Here is a 27,446-nt window from a genome sequence, read left to right as displayed (position 1 = left end):
ACTGTGTGAGAAAGCCTCTCTCAGATATCCACCTTGCTGGATTCACATTTATCCAGTTTTCTTGCCGACCTCGTATCAGTTATTATTCGCTGCTGATTAAGACAAATGGCATGAAGGCTTTGAAGTCTTCAGCCACCTGGACACAAGTCCTGCTGGAATATTGGAGTAAAGGTTGGGGGGTATTCCTTCCCCTGTATATTGGATTAAATGGATAGACTTTCTTCTACAGTGCTCCCTACTTATTTACTGCGATGGAAAAAAATGAAGGTGTATTAAAGAGACGACTAAATAAGAAGGATGAGAGGCATTTCCCCAGGAGCTGTGCTCGTATTTCAGGATGTTTTGGGGAAGGGCCTGTCGTGGGGCTCACAGCACCTCACAGCACCCCACAGCCCGGCCCTGCTCCGGCCTAGCGAGCTGCCTCCTCAGGAAATGGCTGCCCGAGGGACACTCGCCTCTCCCCCCGAGGCCGGTGCATCGTTATGGTGCGCTGTGGAGCTTTTGTTTTTTCTCACACCGCCACAGATCTCGACAAGAACCCCCTAACGCCACCCTCCCGACCCTCAGCTACGGCGGCGCAAAGCCCGACGGGAGTTGTAGTCCCTCGGCCGCCCGGGCCCGCTTGCAGCCGCCGTCAGAAAACTACAACCCCCAGCAAACATCGCGCTCCGCTGGGTCCGCTGGGAGCGGCCGCCGCGGCGGGCAGCGCGGTGCATCCTGGTATATGTAGTCAAGCTGCCAGGGCGGGATGGGGTACGGCGGTGAGGGGAGACTCCATTTCCCGGCGGGCGGCGCGGAGCGTGGTGGGGAGGAAGGCGGTCAGCGCCGCGATGGCGGTTGATAAGGATCTGCTGCAGCTGGACCTCTACGGCTTGTTGGGGGTCGGCGAGAAGGCGTCGGAGAAGGAGGTCAGGGTCCGCGGGCCGGGAACCCTCATGGGGCTGCGGGGGGGGGGCTCGGACAGGGGCCCCCTCTCGTCTTCCCCTCAGGAGCGGGGGCTGTTGCCAAGGACAGAAGGCGGCTCGGACGTGGGGCTGTGTTTGCTGCTCTCCGGATATTTAGCTGAACGATTGCTCCAGCCGCTGTTTTAATGTCATATCGCTGCCCTGGGCGCTGCCGCGTTGTCGGCTGGAGCTGTTAGTCACTGGGCAAGCCCGTTTTTTTCTGGTGTTGGCTCTGCTGCACTCAACTTACCCTTCCGTTTCCTCCTCTGAAGCCTGTGGGGCGAGACCGGCTTCGGGGGAGGATGAAATCAGTTGGAGAGAACTGCGAAATTTGTCTCGAGCGATGTTTCTCTCGCTTTGTTTGTTTATGTGCCTTCAGAAGGAGAGCTCCTACTGTGTGTACCAAAAATCTAGTTGTTAGAGGTGGGTCTGGGCACTGTAGGTTCCCATAAGTCATCTTGTTAACTTTGTGGGTTTGAAATTACATGTTTCCATTTTTTCTTTAATTTAATTGGTAAGTCAACACTGAACGTGAGGTTTGAGCAACTGAGCTGGGAAAGTGACCTTTTCAAGGGAAGTAGGGCTCTGAGTAAAACCATTAGTAACTGAACAAAGCTAAACTTGAAAGGCGAACTTTCATTTTGCTCCTTAGGCTTTCCTTTGGGTGTTTTGTTTTGTTTTTTCTTTTCTTTAGCAGTAAAGAGCAGTAGCAGTACAATAGGGTAAAAATTGGAAGCTACAGCCTGGGCATAACCAGCAATTGTGTCTGGGGCTGCCTGGAAATTCCATGTGTATGAAGCACAAAGCGGGGGAACAAGCCAAATGTAATGCACAGGATTGAATGAGGTGAAATACTTCAGGTGACCTCAGCTGAGGTGACCTGCTGAGCTAGCCACTGGGGGAAAAGGTTGATAAAATTATGGCTTGGATGTTATGGTGCAACTTAAAAAGTGATAAGGGTAATTTAGAGTGCTAATCCTTGATGTAAAAGACTTGAACCAACGCAAAGACCCTTTGTATGCAGAGCAGCATGGCCAAAAGAGGTGAACAAAGGGGAGCAAGGCTGTCAAAGTAACTTAACCTCACTGTTTAGAGAAGCCTTATCTGAACTTTCCACGTAGAATGGTTATTGCAATAGTTGTGCCTGATGCACGGGGAGGAGGCTTACCTCTCTCTTAACTGGAGCCTTGCTTAGGCAGGAGATAGGATTAGGCCTGTGAGGCTGCGCTGCACATTTCCTTTCCAAGAGCTGTGTCCACCAGGTGGTGCCGGGCCACCACTTACTCTGCTCTTTTTCCACAGAGGACTGCTTGGCAGTGGAATGGAGCAGCTTTTCTTCCTTTCCTTTCTTGCATGCAGATGCGTCCTTGACAAAGGGAGCTCAGATTGTTAAGAGTGACTTAGCTCAGAAAGTTGTCAGTCTTTCTTTGAAGTGTAGATGAGATTAAACAACCTTTGGTCAAAAATTATTCACCTTGCCAAACTCAGGTGTGGCACAGTAAATGGTACTTTCTCTGTCCCAAAGTTACAGCTGCAAAGAATACAGTATCCCTCTGGCTAGAAAACTGCCTCTGTGAACCAGACTTGGCTTTGATGATCGTGAGGTTTGACTGCTGTAATACAGTGCACCCAGAAGTAAAACTTCTGGCTCTGAAAAGCTTAGACTCATTCAAAATATGGCTGCCTGCCTACTAAGTGTCCTGGGCTCAAATGCTTATCCTTGCGGTACAGTGTGATTAAAAAGGACAGGTCACTGTGCTGAGGTTGAAAACTGAGCTTTTCAGAGGTCTCTTGCTATTACAGTAGGCTGCTTTACCTTTCAATAGGAGGGCGTAATGGAGCTATTGGCACTCCAGAAAGTGTCTTTATTTTCTGTCAGGCCTGGGGGAAATCTAGTCATGCAAATGAATGCTGGTTCAGCCACAGCCTTCTACTTATGACAGGGAGGTGTTGTTTAAGTTGAGCAAAACAAACAACAAAAACAACAAAAGAAACATTCTGGATAGTAATTTTTTTGTTTCTGCAGTGTTTTGTTTTGTTTTTTTCCCAAGTTGCTTTTCTCAACACAGGCTAAACAGCACCAACCAGTAAATATCAATTCTGGCTCTTGCAGGTTAAGAAAGCATACCGGCAGAAGGCCCTCACTTGTCACCCAGATAAGAACCCAGATGATCCCAGAGCAGGTGAGATGGGGCTGTGTGGACACAGACAACTCTTCATGTTTGTTTTCACATGTGCAGACTCCTCGAAGTGGCTCTGCTTAACGTCAGGTCTGTCTTTGCATGTAATTATGGGAATGCCTGGGTATATGTCATGTGAAGTTATACATAGGCAGGACTAAGAATTATTTTCATAACTATTAGAGACCTCTGGTTTTTGAGGTTGAATGCGTACATGTTGATTTTAGAAACATCAGTGATAAGTCAGTGCTGAAATTATATTTGCACATCTCAGTCTTCCCACGTGGTACTTGAATCCCAGACCTTTGGCCGTGCTGTCCCCAGTGTTAACTGGCTGGTCGCTATTTCAATTCATACCTCGCAGTCAAAACTTAAATAGCAAGCTTATAAATCATATTATCTATGGGCGATGTCCATTTCTGTCTGTTAGAGACAAGGCCCTGACTGTGTGGGACTAAGTATACCTAAACTGTTAGCAAGGTCTGGCTTCTACAGCTACTCTGGTTTTGGGTTTTGTAGCTATTGGTAGCAGTGAACAGCAGTGGTAACTAGAAGGATGCTGTTCATCAGGACACCTCAAAATAAACATCTTTCTGTATCTTGCATTTTCCAGTTTGACGGGCTACAGTCTTATAGATTGAAAACTTATAACTGTAGTACAGAGAATTTTTCCATCAGAAAAAAAAGATTTTTAGCAGCAGTGAGAGGAAAGCCAGGGGCTTTGATATCTGCAGAAGGTTGAGAAGTGATTTGAAGTGTGTGGGGAGGCCTCCGGCTTATATGTGTAACATTCCAAGAAGAGGGTCAGCAATGTTGATGTAAAATGCAAAGTTTGAATCTTGGGCTGAAAAGCTATTGATATGAAACAGAGAATTTATTTGTAACAGTGTATTTTGGGCTGACTGCAGGTTGAGTAGTACATTTCTGTAGAGGGGTTCTGTTGAATTCATGTTTTCACAATTTCTGTTAAAGTGAAATGGTCCCAGTTTTTGTTTCTTAATTCACACTGAAGTTTATGTAACAAATGTTGTTAAGTTGAGGTGGTCCTGGCTATAGGTTGGCTTACGAATGCTTTGGAAAGATTATTCTTCTTTCTGATGTTCTGCAGGTCTCTTCCATAAGGGATTGTCTTTTCTGGTGCATCTCCAGGCCACTAGCATGGTTTTCTGCATCTTACCCTTTTTTCTTCTAATTCCCAGCGGAAGTCTTCCACCAACTGTCTCAGGCCTTAGCCGTGCTAACAGATGCAGCAGCAAGGGTAAGGATGCCCATCCATTGGTGATGTTGGGATTGTGTGGTGTTACTTTCTGCAAGCATGCTGGAGAAGTGTTGGAAACTCTCTTACTGTCTGTCCTGCTGTCTTTGATTGTGGCTTCATGAATGCAGGTCTCCTCTGTTATTCCCTGTAGTTCTCTGTGAGATCAAGTAGTGGGTGCCAGATAAGAACTTGGACTAGTGTTCTTTTTCTGTGCTGGGTGTAGCTCTGTCCATTTGTTGCATGAGTGAGATACTGTCTTTAATAATGTGTTAGACTGGGGCATATCCCACTTAAAAAAAATAAATTATAACTACCACTGATTCAGGGATGCATTAAATTCCCGTAACAGCGGTGCATTTGCGGTTCCCTTGAAGTCAAGGTCTGACAAATAAGTAATATCTAGATGTGATTGCTAAGGCTCAAAGCCTTTCTTTCCATGGGGCACAAGAGACTTGTAAACAGAAAAGCTGAATCATAGTCATGATCTCTGTCCTTTTGCTGCAAGAGCTTTGCAGGCTGCCAGATGTAGCTTGGACTCTTTTCTTGCTGTCAGGAAGTGGCTGAGTGCCTACTGCTCAAGGCCTGAAAGTAATCTGGACATGTGAAGGGAAAGAATAAAAACAAAATAAAAATGAGTAAGTAACTCTATCCGGATAAACTCAGGAGAGAAGGCATGTTAAAGTTTCAGATTATAAGATTTAAAAACGTGAAATAACTCTCCTCTTTTCAAACATTGGTAAAGCTTGTAATCTCCCCTCCAAGGGGCAGTTAAGCTTTTGGCATCCAAGAACTTTCTGGCTTCTACATTTTGAAAAGGAAAAAGTGTTCAGCAAACCCTGCCTATGCAGGAAGGAAAAATATTAGCTTTTCTAGTTTATAAATCAAGACCAGTGCTTTCCTGTACAACTATTCTACAAGTAATATTTGAGCATTTGTGCTGGTCTGTGCTTTACCTAATACAGAAAGGTTCTGCGTAGGTTGATGAACAGATTATCAACTGTTTTAAACAGGTGCCAGTGAAAGTGCCAGTTCACCCCAATTAATAAGTGAGTTCTTTCATGATATTTGCGTTAACTTCCAACACTTTTAGGTGGCATGCTAGCAAGAAGCAGAAAATGCTTTACCTCTGCTTACAGTGTTTCAGTGTCTGATCTTGCCTTTATTCACTGCTTTCCATTTTATCTCTTCCGCTTTGCATAGTTTTGCACTATTGTGTCGGTTCTTTGACAGGCGGCGTATGACAAAGTGAGAAAGGCTAAGAAGCAAGCTGCAGAAAGGACACAAAAACTTGATGAGAAGCGAAAGAAAGTAAAGCTTGGTAATAAAATCAAAACTTTGTTTTCTCTTGGCTTGAAGTCTTCTTTAGCTGGGTGTTTGTTTCTTCTACTGCTGGAATTCACCATTGATTAATCTGCTGCCCATTTGTGATGGCTGTGGTTTCTTTATGCCTGGTACAATAGAGTAGCCATCTGAAATCTCCCACAGTCATAGCTGGGGATGGTCCTACTCTGGGAAGGAATTAGGAGCTTTGACTGTTAAGACTGCTGATACATTGATGTGCCTGGGCAGAGGAGAGGTAGCAGAGCTCTTGGGACTCTACTTTGAAATTGGTGTAGGCGTAGCCAAGTTTGTGATCTTTCCATCCGCCTTTGGTCAGCAGTGAAAGTTCTCTTTGGATTGTTTTAATTTTGTTTCTCTCTCTGCAGATCTTGAAGCCAGAGAACGAGATGCCCAGAGTCGTGAGAGTGAAGAGGAGGAGATCAGGATAACGAGATCATTAGAACAAGAAGTAATGATAAATTCTTAGATTTCTCTGCTTCTTTTGAGAAGAATTGCTGAAAGACTTTACAGTCATAATGAAAACCATGTGATGAGATGCAGCAAATCTATGTATGGCAGTCCTTCAGCCTTTTGGACTAATGGGCTCTATGAAACAGAGGCATGTAGATGGGATCTTGTAGCAGTCTGGCAAATGAGTCAGTCTCAGGATTTTATTTTTTGTCTGCCCTTTTCCTTTTGCATAGCAGACAATAACAACAGCTAATTGGTTAGATGCTGGCTGATAAGGGACTGTGTCACTAGGAACATGAGGGGTCCATTTTTATGAGCGCTGGAGCTGTCATAGGGGAACTAGCAGGAGGGTTGCCTCAGGAGATGGGTATACGACAAAAGCTCTCCTTGGCAGTCTTTAGCTGGCACGAACCAACCGTGGAACTGTGCCCTCAGATATCTGTGCTGTCTTACCTCTGCTGTAGATAATACGCCTACGTGAAGAAGGCTCCCGTCAGCTTGAGGAGCAGCAGAGACTCATTCAAGAACAGATCCGGCTTGAAAGAGAGCAGCACATCCAAGGTGAGAACAGATGAGATTGGAGCCCTGAGCCAAGCTACATGCATGTGGGACTCCAACACTTCTGTAGACAGAGCGCACGTACAGATGCAGCCTTCTGACTTGGTCACGTTGCCATATATAGGATCCTACTTAGCACCTTTTTCACAGATAAGTCAAAAGACTAGCATTTCTGTGGTGTTGCTTTCTTATATGTGGCATGCTCTTCTTTAAGACATTGTTGCTGCTTCTTTTCAATAAATATTCTAAAGCATTGAATCTGGATGGTCTGATGTGGAACCCCACAGTTATGCTGTAGAGAGAGCCTAAAGTCCTGGTTATCTGTCACAATTAAAGCAGTCAGTGTTGCAGACTCTAAATAGGGAATGACTTGAGTTTGCAAAAAATAATAGTTGTCATTGGGTTACTACTTCTGTATCCCCTTGAAAGTTCTCAGTACTTACCACCCAAAAGAGACTCATTATGGAGAACGAAGTTTTGTTTAGTCTATGGTTGCTGAGGCTTTACTTTCTGGAACTTGATTCTCTAATGTTGCTTGGGCATACACAGTCTTCATCCCAGGTTTGTACAAAGACCAGCAACAAATCTTTCAGGAAATGAGCAACATACTGAACTGAAAAACATCTGCATTCTGTGCTGCAATGCTATAGGTAGTTATCGTATTTGAAGTTGTCTCCCTCTAATTCTTGTGGGCTGTTCAGTAGCTGTAATTTGTCTCCTTCATATAGGAGGCGATGAGATTTTTCCAGAATCCCAGAATCTCATCCTTTGGTATTCCTGAACCTCACTCGCATTCACACATTTCTATAGTGAATTGCCTTTTTAAATATTGTGTATCTGTGTGGGCTTAAAATACAGTTTTATGTTTCAGAAAGTTCTGTTCTTTGTTTCAAAACTAGGTAGAGTGCTGTTCAGGTTTTCAGTTCAACGGGAAGATTTTATTATCTCTTGCTTCCTACTCCTTTCATTCTGGCAGAGGCTATAGTATAAGATCTGTTGCTTTTTCACAGGAAAAATATTGATCTAATGAGTGGGGAAAAAAAAAACCACAACAAACAAAAAAACCACCACCAGAGGTCCAGATGCAGAAACTTTTTGGGGTCACCAGGGGTTTCCTGTATGACTGTAAGTCAGTCATTCAGCCCACCCTAGCCTTTCTTAATTTAATTTCACATATCAGGAATTGGGGACGATGTTGAGCATTTGCTTAGTGTAAAATATTCTGAGATCCTTGCTATGAGAGCACACTATTATAAAGTATTTAGTTGCAAGGCCAGGCTAAATTCTTAGGCTATGGTATCCTGTTTCTTGTCTACCCTTAATTTTTCCACACTTGTTCCCACCAGCACAACTCTCTTCCAGGGAAAAATGTTGCGGAATCTAACAGATCTCCTGCTTGTATTTTTGCTTAGCTGTTTCTAGCCTTGATTGTGGCAAGTCTGGGCATCATAGAAGGGAAAAATGCTGACATCCAATATCCAGTCTGTACTACAGTTCCTGATAATAGTGTTGCACAAGACTTTTGGGGCTGAAATGGTTTAGTAGAAATCCAGAAGTGTTTGCTATTGCCATATGTACGTTCTCAGGGTGAATTTTGTGCTAAATGCTCTGTAGCCGAGGAGTTTGCACCCATGTCCTTTCCATCTTTTTTTTTTTTTTCCCCCTCTTTAGGCAAGCAAGAAAGAAATGGAGCAGAAGGCAAAATAACTCCTAAACTCAAAGTAAGACATCCTTATAAAGCTGGGTTTTGGTGAAAACTGATAGAACATTATGCACCTTTGTAAGACAGAAGGGACACTTCAACTCTGCTGAGCTGGCTTGTCCCTTTGTACAGTGGAGGTGAAGTGCCACTATATAAAGTGCATCATGCACATGAACAGCTCTTGTCATTGCCTTTAAAATACCCTTCCTCCCTCACTCTGTTCTCTACTGTCTGGTCTAGAATTTTGAGCCTGAAATTGAGTTGTCTCTGCTTTAAGCACAGGGAAACAGCTGCTTATTACCCTCATATAGCCATTAGTATGCTTTCAAGTATGATTTTTTTTTTTTATTCCAGTGAGCAATGTTTCTCCCTGTTCCCCAAATAATTTGTTCCTTTTGCACATTCTGGTGTTGAGATCACTGTCTTGGGAATTCTGGGAGTGTAACTGTAAATAGCAAACTTGATTAATGTGCAGGTGGCAGGAGCTGCATTGAGTATGGCAAAATGTGTTCAAATGGACAAAATTAACTTGTCATGTTTATTTCCCAGCTAAAATGGAAATGCAGGAAAGAAGATGAGACGAGAGGAGGGTACTCAAAAGATGTTCTGTTGCAGATCCTCCAAAAGGTCCTGTCTGACACTCTTTCCTACTACTTGATCTTCCTCTTCTCTCAATGGTATAAGAAAGGATAGTAAATTGTGCGAAGCTACATATAAACTGGAGTGGCTCATTTTCTTCTCTGTTGTCCAGCTTTCTCATGCAATTTTCAGAGATCATCAGCATGATCCATTAGCTCTGAACTGTTCCCCAGCTAGCACCTCTGTCTCGCTCCCAGCAGGGACTCCTGCTGAAACAGAGCAACTGCAAACTCTTCCCACTGAATGGTTCACACCCTGCATAAAAGTTAGTCTGACTGTGTGGTTATTGTGCACTTTTGCCTTCACTTAAAACACTGTACATTAGCTGCTGTGGGAAGTTCAGAGACAGGAATAGACAAGCCTTTGGTCTGATTAATCCCAGCATGTGATCTTTATTTTCCCTTCATGCAAATATCTCCCGTAGCTCTGACTGAGCTAAGCAGCCCTCTTGCACTGCGGCTTGCTGGAAGCAAAGTGTGTAGCTGCATGCCTCCCCAGAATTATTTCCCGGAGGGACAGAAATTATGACAGGTTGGGATCAGTGAAATCATGATGCAAGACAGAAAGGGTGACGGCTCAAGCCTCATGTCTGTGAAAACACATGTTTTCTCTTTGCATTTGTTCCATAAATGAACTTGACATCTCTTCTGGGTCTGTAATTAACTTTTCTTTCTTTCTCTGTCTTAACAGTATGGCGATGTGCTTAATTTGTTGATCTCAAGTAGGAAGACTGGGAGCGCAGTCGTGGAATTTGCTACAGTTAAGGCTGCTGTAAGTCTGGCGGAGACCCCAGATGTGTGTAATGGAGGGTGGACAAGAAGGGGTGTTGCAGAAGAGAAGGGTTAGCAAACTGGCGGCCTAGAGACACTGCCTTGTCATTAAGGCAGTGGAGAAGGGTAATGAGAGTCTAAAGGTACAGATGCATGAAAGGAGTGACAAAGCTGGAGGCATAAACCCAGAGCAGATCATGCACATAAACAAGCAGGCTGTGCATGTAAAAGGCTGAGGAAAGAGACACTGCTTTAAAAAGCAGGGACTGAGCTATTTGATCAGCTCTCACTGAAGGTGAATTACCCATTGTAGAAATGGGCTTAATGAGTTTTAGAGGTTATATCGGGCATTTGAAGTTTAAAAGAAATCAAAATCTCTTGACTCACTATGAGTTATAATAATTCATGTGGCTGTGAAAACAGAAATCATCAGTTACCCTTAATTTTAGTAGTTCCATCAACGTAAAGTTATCCTGTACAAGAGTGTCTATTCCTTGTCACCTGTTCTTTCACTCATACATCCAAATAATCAAAAAACCCACCAGAATTGTCTGTGACCTGTTTATCAAAAGTACTGGCACTGATATGTTCTATCTATGCTTAATGCAGATGTGGACTTTAAAGGGTGCTTCTCATGTAGGGCAGCTGTGAAATCTTCATTGTTTGTGCTCTACTTGGCCTTGATGCCAGGCTGAGATGGAAAAACTCTTATGATTGTTAGTGACCTGTGAGGGAGTGGGGTCTGAAATTCAGATGGTGATGGAAGAATATTTTCATTGTTAGGAGATGGCTGTGAAGAATGAAGTTGGCCTGATAAATAACCCTCTAAAGATTTCCTGGCTGGAGGGCCAGCCCCGGAACAATCCCAGCACTGTCCTTTCTGACAGCACTAGTCAGCCTAGGACTTCACAGGTAAGGAGATATAGGCTGCTGTTATTTAAATCTGTTTCTATAGCAACCTAAATTTAACAGTGTGCCTTGCATTTGTAGTAAGATATGTTGATTCCCAGCAGAGCTGAAAAGGAGCTCTTACTGAAAGTCTTGGCTTTCTGATGAGCCTTTTCGTGCTGAAGCAGTGGCTTTTTTTAAAGGATCTTTTGCCTGAGTAGCAGCACACTGAGAACACAAGCTATTTGGATGACTGGATCTTCACACAATCTGACTCTCTCTCTTCCAAGTGAAAAATAAGTATGTTCCTTGCTCAGCCCAAAGCCTCTAATGCCATTCTTCTGGAATTTTTTCTAATATACTTTGACTGTGGGAATCTTCTGGCTGATAGCTGGTTGAAGTGGGTCTCCTAGAAGGTTTCTTTGAGAGGTTTGGTTACTCACTGCATTCACAAGAGGATGAAATTTCAGTGCTGAAAGGAAACCTATATTTTTAGGGTCTGCAGGAGGGAAGAGAAGGCAATATCAAATTAAATATCCTTGTAGAGACCTTATTGTCTGGTTTGGGTCCTCTTTACTGGTATGGTTACTTCGAGCGCAAGGTGTTTGTTAACTCTTAGCTGCTTCCTGTTTATTTCACCAGATAATCCCTCTGAAGCTGTTGGTCTTGTATAACAAATGTATTCCAATCACAAAACACATGGAAGGCAATAACATCTAGTGGTTAAAACATAGAAACCAACCTGAGGCCATGCTGCAGCAACTTGTTGGCTCTCTGCAGTGGGAGATGTATCCACTTCTTTTGAAGCACGTTACATTACACTTTGCTCTGTAGCACAGAATTTATCATGTCTTCTGATCTAGTTAGTAATTCCTTTGCTGCAAAGGGACCTGAGATCCTTTGCTGCTTATTTGAGTTCCAGTTCAAACTTCATGTGACACATATTCCCCTTTCCTCATTCCGTGTGGTATAAACATCAAAAAGATGTAATTGCTGAGAGGACTCCTGCCTCATGCTCTACAGGTCCCCTTAGTCTGTGTCTTGATCAGCCTTGTGTGTGTTCACTACCTAAATATTTTAGCAGCTTGTGAGATTGTTCAGGACATCCACTCTCCTGACTTTTTGTTAACTACTTTATTTATAGTAGATGCATTTATACATCAAAATGCCTTGTTGTTATCCTAGTTTTGTTTAGGGTTGTATGTTTTCACTTGGGATGCATGTTCTTTGTCTGGACAGTCTGAGAAGCATAGTTTCCCAGAAACCTCAGGCAAAGGCAGTTATAACATCATAGCCCAGGAGCCAGACAGATCTCCATGCACAATGTAGAACCAGTGAGAGTCCTGCAGATGCAGCAGATTCACAGACGTGGCCAGAGTGTTAGAAGGTAAATTGGGGAAAAAAGAAGAATTCAGTCCAGCTTATTTGAGTATCTCGCTAGTAGAGAATGAGAACTGGCTCATTCATACCTAAGGGGGTTGCTGGTGCAATTGGAGCTTGGTGTGGATTCTTGCCTCTCTGGGTTCAAAAGCTTGGCCAGGCTTTTCACTGAGTTTTGACTGAGTTTATCTTGGCTTGTTTCCATGACCAAAGCTTGTTAGTGTGGAACTGCAGCGTCTGCCTGCTGTGAAGGATTAGCTTGGTGGAGCAGCAAGGGAGAGCAGGCTAAAGCAGCAAATGGTGTTCATGCTGTGTGGAGGTAGTGACTCACTTCTGTCCAACACAGCCTCGTCAATCCCATGTTAGCTCTCAAAATGGTGAGGAGTTATGGCCAGTGACTTGCATCCTTTCCCAAGAGTTGCAGTACTGATGCTTGTCTGTCCTTTTCTACTGCTTTTATGTGTGAGCAGCTGCAATTTCTTTGGTTACATTGCAGTCTTGCTGTCCAGGCTAAGATCTCCAGGCTGCTCTGGTTCCTGCTTTTCCTACTTCCTACTCCAGACCCTCCCCAAATCCTCCTGCTGCTTCCACTAGGATGCTTCTAAAATCTGTAATTTGGCAATAGCTTCTCTTGGCTGTAGTGCTTCTAGTTGACTTATCCTCTTTGTCCTCAGCTCTTCAACTCTAGACTATACAATATTAGGTCTTTTCAGATATCTTTTACCATGGCCGCAACCTACTCCTTGCCTCATCCTTTCATACCCAGTCTGGCTTCCCAGCCATCAGGGTCCACATTCTTGCTTTCAAGCTGCACTAACCTCTTTTTGATTTAAGCTGCCCTCACTTCCTATTTGCTGCTCCCTCTGGGTTGCTCCTATTTTAGTCTTAATCCACCCCCGTTTGCTCCTGCTCTGCAAATGCAGCTCCTTCCCTGCTCTGCTTCAGAAAACAGCCAAAGACCTGCAGTGTTCTCATGGCAACGCGCTCACTACTCGCCCACTTCAGAGCTGTGTCTGCTCCCTGCCTGGGGTAGTCAGCCAGGAGCTGTGCACCAGAGCCTTCAAATAAAGGACAGCCATGCACTAATTACACCAGGGGAGCTTTGGAAGCGGTGCCCAGGTGAAAGCAAGGCTGATTGTTCAAAAGTTGTGTTGTGAGGAGGCAGTAAGTTGCAAGATACTTGCCTCCACAGTTTTGGTTGGCTTGTTTTCTTCGGTGCATGTTGTCCAGCAGTTCCTGGAGAGCTGCTGGAGCCAAACAGGTGAGTTACGCTATGGATTGGCCAGTGTTACTCTAGGCTATTTTAGAGCAATGACTATTTGATTGCTGCAGCTCTGAATGGTTCAAAGCACACAACAGCTGTACAAAGCTATGAAGAGCATATTTTTGCCACAACAACAGCATAAAGTACTCGCTTCTGGGAAGGTCTTCCTTGCACCTTTAGTAGTGGGATCTCCCTGCTAGTGCTCCTCATTCATTTTGGGCCATTCATTCAGCCACATTAAAGTGCTGAGAAAAGCCTTTTGTCTGGCACTCCTGCATCTTTCCTAAGCTCCTTTGAGGTTTCGTAGAGTTTGTTTTATATTATCTGACTTTACAGCCTCATATGAATCTAGTAGGTTGAAAGCTGTCTGTGCCTTCTCTGAAATGTCTCTGTGTACTTTGCTGTAGCCGGCTTCCGAAGCTTGTGCTTATCTGGGTGCATGGAGGGGTTTTTTGTTTTTTGTTTTTTTTAAAAAAAGAACCCTAGTATCTAATCTAGCTATGAAAAAGGTAAGAATTGGTGACCCGGTAGTTTCTGCAGTGTCCTTTTAATAGTTTGCCCTGATACTGCCTAAAATGTTCTCAGCCTGGCAGAGCCCTTCCCACTGTCCAGCTTACGGGGTAAAGAACTGTTCATTCCCACGCTGGGTCTTGACCTGAACTGTGTGCAGTCTCCTCAGGGGAAGGTAAAGTACCAGCAGCTCTAGCCTTCTCCCAGCCCAGAAAAGCAGAGCCACACTGCTTCCCCACCCTCATAAAAACCTGAAGTGCTAGAGAGGATGAATCTTGATCACTACAGATGAGGGACCTGTGCTCTTGGTGCCTGGGCTTTTTCTGGCTTGCTACCAATGAAATGAGGCAACAAGACGTTTCCAGTCAGATACATTTATTCTTCCATATCTGTACAGCTGATAGATCAGTGCATGCTTCAGGCAGCAGTATCTAGAGAAATGTCTTCTGCTAGTAGGATAAATTGCTGTTGCTGTATTTCAAGACTATATGGATGCTTACCTGTTTCCAGGCTGGGAGTGCCAACTGCACTTGAGATAGGGGAAAAGAAACCCACAAGAAAAAAAAAAAGGGGGGGGGGGGCGGCTTTCATTTTCACATCCAAACATGGTGGGAGAAGAAACACCAGTTTCTGTCTTTTGACCCTTGCCATAGCTATGGCTTTGAGAGGCAATGCTACTGCCTCCTTGCAAGCTCCCTGCTTATCCACAAATGATGTATGTCATATCCCTTTCTGTCCATGCTCTGCAGTATCACAGTCACATCCCCAAAATAACAAGTCTTTTGCCATGCAATGCCATTCTTCTATGAGGAGGAGGAGATGCACAGTCAAGAGTGGCAAATTCCCAGTGTGGAGAATGGAAACTTGCCCACGAGGTTCCAGCAGAGACATTGCTCTGATCTGAGCACAGAGCCTGTGAGCTCTGCTCCAAAGGACTCCTTGGCAAGGACAAGGACAGTCTGTGGTGGGTTAGCTGAGAACAACAAAACAGGCCACACACAACAGGAATGCTGCAGTATCCTTCCTCCTACTAGGACTAGAGAAACTGGCAGCAGCAAGTAAATGTGATATGTTAAATGATAAATACCTTCAAATGGCGTAATCTCTTGGATTCTGTTTCCTGAGGGTCTGCAGAACATCCTCAAGAAGTGATAGCCCCAAATCCACTTTGAAGGACAGGAAGGGATCAGACAGGTCAGAAAGAGTGGTGCCATTCTGGGAACCTGTCTCTGAGGTCCCGCAGTCTGTAGCCTGGTCCTTGTGGAATTGAGTTTGAGTAGCTTTGTGGTATTGATGAGTAGCACCAGAAAAAGAGATGTCAGAGTGAGAATCTGTGTGATCTATGATGTTAGGGCAGCTAGAACTGTCCAGGTACAGCCGGGGAGGCTTGGGAGGTGCTTGTGCCTTGGCTAGGTTTTGCTCACTCTGACATGACAGGTAATCAGACTTGTCCTTCAGATCCCTCAAGCATTCCCTCTTCTGGCACTGTCCATCACTGTCCAGAGTGTGGCTGTTCTGATTCAAGATGATGACTTGGTTGCCCAGCTTTTTGTGTCTCCTGAGTGAGAAACGTCTGAAGAACGTTGTGGACTTAATGGACCCTCTCCGCCAAGTATCCATGCTGATGAAAGGCAACAAGAAGGAGACTGCTGACTCTTCACAGTCAGGTGTTGGACTTAAGTCGCAGGATCAGCAGCAAGTCACACAACAGGAACAACCTCTTCCTTCCCTGTTCCTGTAGCTGGGAGGAAAACAGAGAGGCTGGTATTGCAGGAAATGCAAACTTCACACTATGTCCCTGTGTTAAGGAGCAATTGCCCTGTCTTAGATATTAAGGAGTCTCCTTATTCAGTGGAGAAGGAATGGCGATGTCTGAGCTTCTCAAATCTGTGCTGCAGAAACAAGCTGATGAAGAACAGCAAAGGCACACAGTCACCATGAGAACAGATTTAATCTAGCATCTAGAACAGAAGGGCACTTTGGTACCATGGTAACCAGCCACCTTCATGGTGAAGGGCACAGTATAAAAATCTCAGTGGGTGGTTAGGAAGAGAGATGGTGACTCAGTCACACTGAAGAAAACCAAAGAAATACGGTCAAATGGAATTCTAAAAAGCAACAAAACACAGATGTAAAAGACAAACGTTAGGAAAATTGAATGCAAAATAGACTTACGCTGTGTCGGAGCAGCACCTGAGTCCAACAGGTGGAGAGAAGAAACTGCTGAAGCACTCAGAGAACCGTGACCACCACATTCACCAGTATGCTGGGATGTTGGAAGAAGCAAGTCCTGGGACGGTTCAGCCAGGTTGGACCCGAAATGCTAAAAATCCACAATGCCTCCTTCTCTTCATGTGCCTCCTGTTACTGCTTCCCAGGCTGCAGTTCCTTGTGCGTACGTATTTGTTTTGAGCCAAGCCCTTGCTGAGTCAGCCACGTCAGAAACTGGGTTTTACACTATTGGTAATTGCCAGGATTGCAGGAAGTAGGTGTGTGGAGTGGCAAAGCATCAGCCCACACTCTGCCTGAGGAGAAAGCAAGCTTCCTTAGAGGCATCCAGATTGCTTGAGGACTGTCAATGTGAATACCGACTTGTAGCCCACCTTGAATCAGGCTGTTTCTTCTCTTGGTGCTCTCCCTTCTGCCACTTCTGATGGCTTGTTGTATCAGCAGGGCTCCCAAATGAGGTTGGAAATAATCTCTTGTCTGTTAAATTTAAATCCAGAGTGTGAGGTAGCGATTCAGGTTTGTATGGGTGATTCATCTGCATGAGTCGCATGTAGACTATTTCATTCAGCCAAGCAAATGACAATAAGTATCTGTGGTTAGTGGACAGGAACTTTGAAGAAGCCTAGTTCTGCCACTGAAGGGTGATACAATCTGGTGCTTTCTCACATACAGTGAAAATCTGTGCTGTGCAGTACTGAAAGGTTATTTCATTCATGCGGCTCCTAACATACCAATTATGGCATATTAGTCTCTTTAATTTCCCAGTCTAAGTTTCTCATCTGTTGTGGGCTTCTATTTTGTCCTTGCAGCTAGACACTCTGTAGCTGGAAGAACCACTTTGCTGGTACATGATAACAAATTTGCACTTGCCCCATTTTCATGCAGAATCTTACTTAGCGATTCTATTGCCTTTTCATCCCTTCTATTTTCTATTTAAGATGTCCTTAAATCACAACTAAATCTAGTTCCTAGAAAAATGAACGTGAGATTTTTTTTTCATTCACCTTACATCAAGATGCTTTTATTTCTACCTGAACTGTCAAGCAAATGAGATGGATGTTTCCAAGCATTGCAGTGCTTTGAATACATCCGAAATAGTAAGGCCACCTACTAATGTTAAATGGCTTTTGAAAGCAGAGTGCCAAAACCACCACTTTGCTCTGCGATAGCAGCTGTCATCTGCTGCCTACATTTATTAGGTAGAGTCTGCAATCAACTTAGTTGACGTGACAGTTGCTACCACGCACAGCAGAAAGGCTCCAAGAGTTTTTGAGAACTAAAACAGTCTTGTGTCAGGTTTGGGAACACACCTGGTCGTTTTCTTGATTATTTTTTTTTTAACGGCATTAGCCTTTGTAACGGATGAAGCGTATACTGGACTTTGGTGCACAAAGTGCACCAGTGTTGTACTTGCAGAGCAAGTCTGTCATATAAAATAACCAGCCACAGTGAGGCAAGCCATGCTTCCCCATCCAGCATCATTGTGAACAGGGAGTAGCTCCAGCAGCAAGAGGGTAATTCATGCTCCCTGTCTGTCCCACTCTATCTCGTCAGCAACACTTATGAAGCAGGCTATTTTCTGTAGGCCAGGCAGCTTTCGCACCTTACCTGATTTCTCTGGGGTCATACTGCTATGAACCACCTCCCTGACTCAAACGAGCGTGTTGTGAGTGTGATTTATGGAGAGGGGGGCTGGGATATATACTGTCCTTGACAGGTTGCCTTTGTTTTCTGCTCCTAGGCGTCAGTGGTATCGGAACGGGATTACGAGAGCCTGGTGATGATGCGGATGCGCCAAGCAGCAGAGAGGCAGCAGCTTATTGAACAGCTCAAGCGGGAAGAAGAGGAGGAGTCTCACACCTAGCATGAGAGTATGGATTCTCCCCACCCCATCATTCTTCATTTCCAAAGCTGTTTCTTAAATTAAGTCAATAAACCTCCTTTTTTAAAACTGCTGTAGGAATACAAGTTCTCAGTGATGGCAGCCCTTATCCCTTTCTAGAGTGAGGATAAAAAAATGGCTGCATAAGCTTCAGAGTAAGTGTATTGACCTGTCAGTCTGTGTACTCAGAGCAGCTGCCCAGTCACAGAGGATGTGGTGTGAGAGGTGCTGTCAGAAAACCAAACCTTGGAGCTTCTTTTAGCTCCTGAAAGCTTGTTCAGGAGGCTTTGGCAACAACTGTTTAAAACAACTCACAGAAAGACATTGGTCTCTTTAGAGAAATGTTTTATTGGTGTTACCCTGATGGCAGGATTGATAAATACAGTCCCAAACAATCCAGCATTGCAACTGCTGCTATTAAGATTACAGAGCCTATACCCGAAATGTTCACAAGACTTTTCTGTGCTGCTCTAAGGCTGTTTCAGGAACAATGTGTTACACTTGAATGGCACTCTTGGGGCTGAAAGTCTGATGATGCTGCTAACCACAATCCCACTGGGGAGAGAAATCGGCCTTGCTGCCGACTGAAGGGATTCTCAAGGAGCACTGTGCAGGTTTAGCAGTTCCTGCTTGCGTGTCAGGGATGAGATAACATGCCATCCATGCTTGGCCTCCCCTCCCCACCCACCACAGCCTGGGAGGAAGGCATGCCCTGAACTCTCACAGCTCAGCATGTACCTCTCTGGGGCGGCCCTGAAGAACAGCCAGACAAGTCTGTTATTTGAGCTTCCGCCAATGCATGTTAAATAGGAGATGATTAAAATGTAAAAAGATGGTATTTGCCAGACTGCCATTCAGATGAATGCAGAGATGGAGCCATCTGTTCTCTGTGCGTGATTTCCTCTGGACTGGGCATACCTTCCTCCCCCCAGTCTTGTGAAATGGCAGGGGTGGTAAGTTTCCATTGGGTCAAGTTCTGCCTCTACACCACTCCTCCCCTCATGCCCAAGTGCCTGGAGTCTGGGACAGAAAGGAATTAAGGGGAAAATGTTTGCTGTCACTCCTGTGCAAGATGATCCCCAGCAGGATAGTGTCTGGGAGGAACGCAGCAGTCTTCCTCGCTATTCCTTGTGGAGGCACCACACCAATGTCTGGCCCACGCCTGTCATGCTCACCACCCGGTAACCACAGCTCTCCAGCTTGTTCAAGACTATCCGCGGTGCATCGTTCACGTAGTACTCCCAGCTGCAAGGAGGAAAGGGGAGAAGAAATAAAATGAGGTGGAGAAGGAAGAGACAAGAATTTCCTTGTGGAAATGACTCTGCCTCACGACTAAACTGATACAAGACACAGCAATGACCACATCGGCATACCGTCTGTGTGATGCAATGTCTTGGTTAACCAGATGGGGAAGGCCAAAACCCACAGCTACCAAACCAAGGAGAAAGCCTGTCCAAAATGAAAGGGTTATGTTAAATGGAAATGTGGTTTGGGGACCAGTTGTCCAAAGCCACATGCTGCTCGGTTAACTGGGCTGAAACTGCAGCAGAGGGCGTTCCCAAGTATTCACAGCAGGGAATTCATGGAAAAAGAGGATAATCTCTGCAAAGCAGGGAAGAATTATTTAGGTGTTCTAAGGAATGAAAAAAACAATGTTTTGCCTGTGTCAGAGCATGTCTGTAGAAGGGGTGTTTTTGAGAGCCTGTGCTTGAAATTTGGGAATTGGAAAAAAATGCTGCCTTCAGCCATTCAAAAGTATTAAGCTTTTGAAAAACCAGAAGTCATCAGTCCTCAACAGAGCTGCCAAGTAAGGTGGAGCACAGGCTCCTCTCTACCCCGGCTGTTCAGAGCAGTTGCATGCTGTGGATGTCCAGGAACTGACACTGGGGATCTCTGTCCAGTTTTTATTCCTCTATGGTTTCTGCTGGCTCTGTGCATTTGGAGCAGAAGCTGTCCTTCCCTCTGCCTGATCCCTGAGGCTGCTTCTCTGCAGAAGACTGGAGGGCTGTGAGACTGCTCCCACCATAAAGAAAATAGACAGTGACTGCAGAGTGGAAGAGTAGCGCAGTACAGACACAAAATGGGCTGAATTAGGTGGGGAAGTAACAGAGCTGAAATGGCAAGTATAACCTTCAGTGCTGGATTTGGCAGCCTTTCTGTTCCTTTAATGCAGTCTTTTTGGATGCAGTATTTATTCAAGCAGATGGGATAAGCTTCATAATAGTTTAGCTCTTAGATGACTCACTGTGCCAGATAAGCTGGTAATGATGGGCTACAGGATCATTGGTGATCTTGTTTGGGCACCTTAACAAAAACTCTCCTGATTTTCATACTAATAGCAATAAAAAAAGACCCAAAAGCATTTCCAAAGTTGGTCTTGCTAAGATTGCAAAACATTAATGGAGTAGTGAGTGCTTTTAAAGCATGAAATAACACCAAGATGTGAAAGCTTTTTCTCAGTTTCTCAAGACAGACTATACTTTGCTATAATTATAGATGTGGTGTAAAGATAATATGTATTATTATAAGTGTCTTTGAACTTAATGCTTTCTCTAAGAGGCTTGCCACATACCCTTCAGATTCACATGTTGGAGTTGGTAAATATTATTCCCATTATGCAGAGGAGGGAGCTGAGGCAGGGATTGTTTGTTATTTGTAGGAACCTAAAAACCTGAGTGGCTGAGCTAAAAGCAGAAGGAAAGCTAAGTTGCCCAGGGCTTCAAACACAACTCTGTATTGAATGAAACAAAAGATTGCACACAGTGCGTATCAAACATGCCACCGTCTCCGAGTGCAACTGGTCTGAATCGGGATGGAATGGCTGGCAACATTTGCAAAGCCTTTCCTCCCAGCTAAAAGCCAGCAGAGAACAGAAAAGTCACCCCAGATTGGAGAGGACTTCTGCATTTGCACATTGTTAAGAACGTGACCCTGGCTGCCCTGCCTCCCAGATGTGCCAAAACCAGAGCGCCCAGATGAGTGAGTGTGCATGGGGATGGGATGGAGCTGGGGCAGGAGCGTCCTCCACACGCAGCTCTTTTTAGTGATGGAGCAGACAACCTCCTGGTGATACCTGCCCAGCTGTCCTTTTGGCTTCCTCAAGGACAGGGTTTAGCTGTGCCTTGGGGAACAGCTAAGTTAAAGTATTAGCAGGTGCCTCAGACCTCGAATCCCAGAATTTGACGGAGAGGCATTGGATTTCATTTTAAGACCAAACAGTGCCGATAGCCTTTATAATTACAGGAGATGCCGGGGACGGTGCCCAGCAGTCATCCGTGCACGCCTGTCCACCTGGGGGGACCCAGAAGAATCCCCTTTTTCTGCAGCAGCCAAGGGTCAGGCTTTTGACCCAGCGCAGACTGGGGCAGAGCCCAGCTCTCCCCTTGCTAAAGCCCAGATGCCCCCCGGGTTCTGCCTCTGCAGATCAGATAGGGGAGCGACAGTGCGTGCCTGCGCCGGCAGCTGATTGAGCTTAATGATGTGCCATTTGCAGTAGCTAGCGCAGAGCTGCATAACAGGATCAGCGCTCTCCCTTATTAGAGGTAATTAAGTACTTCAGCTGTATATTACAGTGCCCCAGCAGGTCCATACTGCTTAGACCTTTTCTTTCAGGCTCCCTCCAAGGTCATGTTTAAAGTTTTGGGGCCCACAGTGCTACAGGAAGGGCAAGATTTGCAGCATCTTATAGCCGGGCTTACTGCTAGCGAAGCCTTGCAGTCAGGTGGATGGAAAATCCTGCTTGGCCGCGCTGCAAACATGGGAGCTGTCATCCCTGGTTGGGATTTTTGGCAGAGAGGCGGCCAGAGCTCACCCCGCTGGCATGCTGCCGTGCCTCTCGGGGCATGAGCAGCCACATTCCAGTCGGGTTATTTTCTCCACCCCCCGTTGTTCAAGCGCAAACAGGGAAGACGTGCCGCAGGGACGCAGTGGAGTTACCCCAGGTATAGCACGAGCCGTACCAAGAAGCAGGTGGGGCAAGAGGGAGCTCAAAATGCTCCAGGCCACAGGGAGGGAAGGAAGGTGGTGAACCCACCAGGGAGATCCCATAGAAAGCATGGAACCCTTCTCCCGAACAAGCAGAATGTGGCACTCCGGTTCCTTCCAACGCTGCATCTCCTCCCTGGCTGCTGGGGCAGACACCGTAGAGGCATTTTATCTTTCTTTGCCTTTTCCACCCGAATCCTAGGGATCCTTGCCCCTATCTCTCGGGAGCCAGCTGCACTTCTTCCTCCTTGAAGCCTCTTCTTTTTCTCCCCCCTCAGGTCTCCCTTCTCTCATTGCGTAACTCCCTGCCTGCTCCCCGGCTCGGCTTGGCAGGCAGCAGCACGAAGCTGACACTGCTGCCAATCTCCTGGCCACCCACAGGGTTGGGAATAGCAGCGCGGAGCTGGCCCAGCCCAGCAAACCCACCGGGGCTGCTCGGCAGGGAGACGAGTGACGAGAGGGGTCGCAATCAGCCTTCCTGCAGATGCGTGGAGACGGCAGTGGCCTGAGTTCGCACCTGGAAGGGTTTCTCTTTAACGGGGGGCCTTCAGTATTTTGTTTTGTCTCCTCTGTCTTTAAAATCTCCCACCCCATTCAGGTTTTTAACACTGCAGGAGTTGAGGACCCAGACCTCCATCTTTGCCAGGCCAGTACTGAGTAGGTGGGTTTTCCCAGCTCCGACGATGGAAGTTTGAGAACATGCTGGGACCGAGAGGCCCCTTCTGTTTAATGACTGGTTCTCCTCCTACTCCTCCTCTGCACCACGGCACGAGTGGGCAAGCTGAGCAGAAATCTAACCGCTCCTCTCTGTTGTTTTAATTTGCATTTGGGGTTTTGTTTTGCTTTGTGGTTTTTTTGTTTTCCCAGAGAAAAACAAAAAGTGAGATATCAAGTGGGGAAAAAAATGGGCCAAGATGTAATGAACATGCTGGTAACATCTCCAAGTTGCACTTTGATGAAGGCTGGTGTCAAACTTAGCGTGGGCAGAGAGAGAGACGGGGACATGGAGAAGCGTCAAATACATACGGCTTGGGAACACGCAGGCTAATGGTTTGGAGTCGGGGGGGGACGGACACGATGGGCAGCAGCTCCAACCCTGGGGCTCAGCAGACCAAGGAAAAGCTTCAGGAGCCATCAATGGGGGCCGGCTCGGATGCTCAGTAACAGGAAGAAACCTCAAGCTGCACTAGAGAGTGGGACGGGATGGGACAGACTGCGGACAAGCATCTGAGGTGGCTTGGCACCAAAAAAGGCCACAGCCAGAGCAAGGCTGGGATGGGCACCGTTTGCTTCTGAGCACCTCGGGGCTGGAAATGATAATAAGACAGGGGAGGTTTGTCTTTCAGGATTAAGGGTGGGGTGAAGGCAGGTAAAGTTACGCGGAACAATTCAAATGCTCCCTGTGCCATTTTTTTTTCAGCTAGGGCATGCGTCAGGTAACAGCTAGAAGCATCCCCAGCGTATAAGGGGTAAGGAGAGGCAGGGAGGTGGGTCAGGGCTAAAATGGGGTCAGAGCAAGGAAAAAGAAAGAATTTAATGAAATATCAGCCAGCGTTTCCTCGGGTGAGCATTAACAGGCAGGGACAAGGACACATGCGTGCCCTTTCAGCATCGAACTAGTCCCGGGATTAAATGTGCAGCTGGAAGGTGCCACGGTGAATATAAGGAGTGAAAATGTTCCAGATTTTCTTGGGAAAATAAGGAGAGGGGAGTGCCTGAAATGCCGCAGAGGAGGACTTACAAGTGGTTCCCCAGCATGTTCCTCTTCGTGGCCCCCAGGAAGCTCATCAGGCTGGGATCCGAGTGCTCATCTCCCACCATGGTGGGGCCAACCTCCTGCAGGGAAAGGCAGCAGAGCAGGTGAGCAAAGGGCTGCAGCACAGCCACCCCCCTCCCTGCTCCCCAGCACAGCTCCAGTAAGAGCTTTACTGGGAAGGGAATTACTGTGAGCCACCCGCCCGTCCCAGGAGAGGACCTCGGAGGCTTTGCTCCTGGAGGACCACCTGCTGCCTGAGCTCGCGGTGGCTCCGGTCCTCTGGGATCCCCCACTGGGAAGTCTGTAGGACAGCAACGAGGCGCTACTCCCAGCCTCATCGCGCAGAACAGGCAGTCTGTGTGTTTTACCATGAAATGAGCATCCCCGGGCCAGTTAGGGACCATTTGCCTGTCCTGGTAGAAGACAGCTTTTGGAAATGGCTCTGCTAACTGGGAAGGGTGAGAAGATCGGGGTGAGAAGGCAGCACAGAGGGATTGGGGCAGATGAGCACCCATGGGATGGCGGGGGACAGTCACGCTCCCTTGGAAGCGACAAGAGACCGGAGGAGCTGGGGGAAGGCAGAGACGTGAGTCATCTCGCCACCAGAGCCATCAGGTGGACTTCCCACACGTCGTATGGGGGGGATGGGGACATTTCTGTACGGCGCTCCAAAAGTGTTATTTTATGAGATATTCCTGGGCTGGAGGTTTTCCAGAACTAAGTACAAGGGCACAGGAGATAATGACAGCGCCGATGTGACCTCCGCGATGATCGCCCGCTCCCAGCCCAGCGCCAGCACAGCCGGGGAGCAGCCGGGGAGGGCAGCATCCAGCCGCCCTGCAACACCAAGGCTGGAAGAGCAGGGAAACACAGTCCGGAACACTGTCCAGAGCTACGAGGGCCGGTGAGTGGCAGAGACATGGCACACACGTCCATCATGGGACCCACAACCCACCCCTCCTTGCTCAGCGCCGATGGGGCTGCTAAGACCCTCCGTGCTCCAAAACCCGCCCCTGCACCTTCCAGGCTACTCCTGAAAATAGCAGCATTTGATTGATTTTGATAGGGGCAGCAATGGTTTCCTTTTAAATCTCCGCCATGCTACTTAGGAAAAGTTTGCAGGTGAAAACTGTTCTTCTGAGGGATGTCCCCCATTCACTGGCAAACCTATGTCACACCGTTATTATCACTTTGTAATACACAAAGGGCCGCTCAACCCTCGGTGACCTCAGAAATATTTTAAGTATCAGCCAGACCCTTTTTGACGGCTCTCTTCTCTATCACCCCTTGGAGAAAGCAAAGCCCAGGAGCAGGACAAGGGTCCCTGAGCCTCAAACAGAGCTTGCACACGGAGGTTGGCGGGCTGCACGCTCCACGTTACACCGTGGCGTGAACCCCTTGGTCCTGGGGCAGCAGGACGGGAAGCCGTGCGCTTTGACCCACGGTGAGTTTCGCAACGAAGCGGCCGGACAGTCTGACGGCAGAGAAAGCAGAGAATTTCTAGTTGGCTGGGAGAGCTGAGAGAGCTGGTCTGGGGAGAGCGGATGGGTGAGGACTGAATGCAGCAGAGAGGGTGAAATCCCTCCCTGGCAGCATCCATCTACAAACCGACACGGGCAATCTGCGCGTCAGTCGTGAGCCTCAATCAGATCCCAACTAGAAGCACTTAAGCAGCGCCACTAATCAAACATTTTAGCGAGCTGTGCAAACACGCAGGCACGCTCAGCTGCCTGGAGTGCTGGAAAAGACAGAAACTGAAGCAGAGGAAGAGCCTTCTCTGCTCGCCGCTGCCCACGGAGCCCTCCTGCCCGCAGCCCAGCACTGTGAACCCCACGGCAGACGTGCCGTGGGAGGGAGCGACTCGTCCCTGCCCCAGCCGCTGCCAGGAAAAAGCAGCAAAGTCAATCACCCCCTGCTAGGCCAGGACAGGCTGTTTCCAGCCGCGGCTCCATGCCAGGTTTCGGGTCAGAAATGTTTGCTTTGCCCTGCTAAAGAGCAGAGTTTCCAAAGTCTGCGGAGGGGAAACAGGCTAAGCTACGCTAATCTAGTCCGCCCTGCTGCATGCCTCTCCCTGAAGTGCTAGCAACCCCAAGCATGTGGTGCTTTCTGTAGCTCAGTCCATGATCACTTAATCAACTTGTACGATGCCAAGGATGAGGGCCAATAGATGCTTCGGTGCCACAGCATCCCCACACGTCCTCATCCTCAATTCACTGCTCGCTTGGTTTGAGATGTGTGCCTAACGGGACATCTTCAGCGACAGCAGCAGCATCTTTCACCAACTCCTGCCAGCTTGTCCATTTGCTTTTTTCACCATTGCCCCCTTCCTATCGCAAAACCACATCATCCTATTTTGACTTTCAGACGTATCGTTCCCCTTTGTGTTGAGAAAAGGAGAAAACCCCAGACAAATACGTGGCTATCTGCTCTTGCGGTCCTGGCAGGACGCACCAGCTGACGGTGGGTCGGCAGCAACTGCTCTGCGGACTGCAGATGCTGCAATCGTTAGGAAGTAACGTTTCCTTTATGACTTTAAATGAGAATAACGGGCTCTGTGCTCAGCCCAGGTCTTGGCCAGAGATCCGGGCCGCTGCTCAACAACCCCGCTGCTCGCAATGCCCTTCCCTTTGGCTACGGCGGCATTTTCCACCCTGAAACGGCAGTTTGGGGAAGAGGGAAAACCCAGAGCGAGGACACGTGGCCAGAGATCTGCCGCTTTGACGTTCACGGGATCCTACAAGTCTCCCCGGTGAAGCTCCTTGCTGTTCAAGAGGGGAGCGGTTTCGGGGGGGAAGGAGCAGGGGTACGGGCACCCCGCTGCTCTCCTCCGCCCCGACACCCGCCGACGGGACGGGGCCGAGGGAGGTGCGAGCGGGGCTCTGCACGGCCGGACAGCTCGCACCGTGGCCGTGCCGGGGGGGGGTGTCCCCCAAACCTGTGGGCCGTCACCCCCGGACCCCCCCGGCTCCCCCCGCCGTGTCCCCGTCCCGTCCCTCCCCAGCCCGGGGGAGCAGCAAGGGCGGCCGGAGGCAGCGGTGCCCGGTGCAACCGGGGGGGTCCCCGCCGCTCACGTCGGTCCCTGCCCGGCCCGGGGGCGGCCGCCACCCCCCCAACCCCCTCCATCCCCGCCGGGTGCCGGGGGGCAGCGGCGGGGCGGACTCACCATGCGGATCTGGGTGCTGATGAGGAGGTACGGCATCCTCCCGCCGCCGCCGCCGCCGGTCCCGGGGGAGGGAAGGGGCGGGGGCCGTGCCCGGGGGCGGCCCCAGCGTCCGCCCCGCCGCCCCGGGCAGGGGGGGCCCGTCCGCCCCGGCGGGGGGGGGGTGCGGGGCTGGGGTGAACCCCCAGAGCGTTCGAGGGCCCCGGCGGGGGGATTGGCCCCGAGTCGTGGAGCGGCCCCGCTGGGCGACGCAGCCCTGGCCCGGCGGGGGGGCAGCCCCGGGGGGGCACCGCCGGCCGCCCATCTACCCCCGGGGATCTCGGGTCTGCCTTCCCGGGAAGGGCGAGCGGCCAGGAGGTGGTGATGGACGGGGGGTGATGGGCAGAGAGGTGGTGGACAGGGGGGATGGACGGGGGGTGATGGACCAGGAGATGGTGGACAGGGGGTGATGGACAGGGGGTGATGGGTGATGGACAAGGAGGTGATGGGTGGGGGGTGATGGACCAGGAGGTGATGGACAGAGAGGTGGTGGACAGGGGGAGATGGGTGGG

At 47.9% G+C, this 27,446-nt stretch overlaps 3 protein-coding genes across 5 annotated transcripts; 1 reads left to right on the top strand and 2 right to left on the bottom strand.

Moving 5' to 3' along the window:
* Nucleotides 1-759: 759 nt before the first annotated feature.
* On the top strand, nt 760-18,360 carry DNAJC17 (DnaJ heat shock protein family (Hsp40) member C17). Of its 2 annotated transcripts, XM_075048537.1 has the most exons (11): nt 760-908; nt 3,058-3,127; nt 4,324-4,382; nt 5,613-5,700; nt 6,089-6,171; nt 6,638-6,734; nt 8,403-8,452; nt 8,983-9,060; nt 9,763-9,843; nt 10,626-10,754; nt 17,855-18,360. In XM_075048537.1, the coding sequence occupies exons 1-11, from the start codon at nt 831-833 to the stop codon at nt 17,975-17,977; spliced, it is 936 nt and encodes a 311-aa protein (XP_074904638.1). In that variant the 5' UTR covers nt 760-830; the 3' UTR covers nt 17,978-18,360. The 2 variants fall into 2 exon arrangements, with proteins under 2 accessions (XP_074904638.1, XP_074904636.1); XM_075048535.1 differs by lacking the exon at nt 5,613-5,700 and having other exon boundaries at nt 762-908; nt 4,233-4,382.
* C16H15orf62 (chromosome 16 C15orf62 homolog) lies at nt 14,126-16,570 on the bottom strand. 2 transcript variants are annotated; one of them, XM_075048539.1, is made up of 2 exons: nt 16,060-16,570; nt 14,126-15,789 (listed from the first exon to the last, which is right to left on the bottom strand). In XM_075048539.1, exon 2 carries the CDS (start codon nt 15,502-15,504, stop codon nt 14,974-14,976), a length of 531 nt encoding a protein of 176 aa, XP_074904640.1. In that variant the 5' UTR covers nt 15,505-15,789; nt 16,060-16,570; the 3' UTR covers nt 14,126-14,973. The 2 variants fall into 2 exon arrangements, with proteins under 2 accessions (XP_074904640.1, XP_074904639.1); XM_075048538.1 differs by having other exon boundaries at nt 14,126-15,625.
* Nucleotides 18,350-26,958, bottom strand: GCHFR (GTP cyclohydrolase I feedback regulator). Its single transcript, XM_075048540.1, has 3 exons — nt 26,899-26,958; nt 23,721-23,815; nt 18,350-19,240 (listed from the first exon to the last, which is right to left on the bottom strand). Exons 1-3 carry the CDS (start codon nt 26,932-26,934, stop codon nt 19,117-19,119), a joined length of 255 nt encoding a protein of 84 aa, XP_074904641.1. The 5' UTR covers nt 26,935-26,958; the 3' UTR covers nt 18,350-19,116.
* Nucleotides 26,959-27,446: the final 488 nt, after the last annotated feature.

This window comes from Buteo buteo, chromosome 16 (genome assembly GCF_964188355.1).
Source record: "Buteo buteo chromosome 16, bButBut1.hap1.1, whole genome shotgun sequence".
Taxonomy (NCBI): Eukaryota; Metazoa; Chordata; class Aves; order Accipitriformes; family Accipitridae; genus Buteo; species Buteo buteo.
This window is presented reverse-complemented; position numbering and strand designations above follow the sequence as displayed.

Excerpts from the sequence above, each read along its gene's own strand:
- DNAJC17 (XM_075048535.1), top strand. The coding sequence starts at position 831 with ATGGCGGTTGATAAGGATCTGCTGCAGCTGGACCTCTACGGCTTGTTG. Across the intron at positions 6,172-6,637 it reads CGAGATCATTAGAACAAGAA|ATAATACGCCTACGTGAAGA; the intron begins GTAATGATAAAT and ends CCTCTGCTGTAG. Across the intron at positions 9,844-10,625 it reads TTGCTACAGTTAAGGCTGCT|GAGATGGCTGTGAAGAATGA; the intron begins GTAAGTCTGGCG and ends TTTCATTGTTAG.
- C16H15orf62 (XM_075048539.1), bottom strand. The coding sequence starts at position 15,504 with ATGGATACTTGGCGGAGAGGGTCCATTAAGTCCACAACGTTCTTCAGA.
- GCHFR (XM_075048540.1), bottom strand. The coding sequence starts at position 26,934 with ATGCCGTACCTCCTCATCAGCACCCAGATCCGCATG. Across the intron at positions 23,816-26,898 it reads TCAGCACCCAGATCCGCATG|GAGGTTGGCCCCACCATGGT; the intron begins GTGAGTCCGCCC and ends CTTTCCCTGCAG. Across the intron at positions 19,241-23,720 it reads AACATGCTGGGGAACCACTT|CTGGGAGTACTACGTGAACG; the intron begins GTAAGTCCTCCT and ends TCCTCCTTGCAG.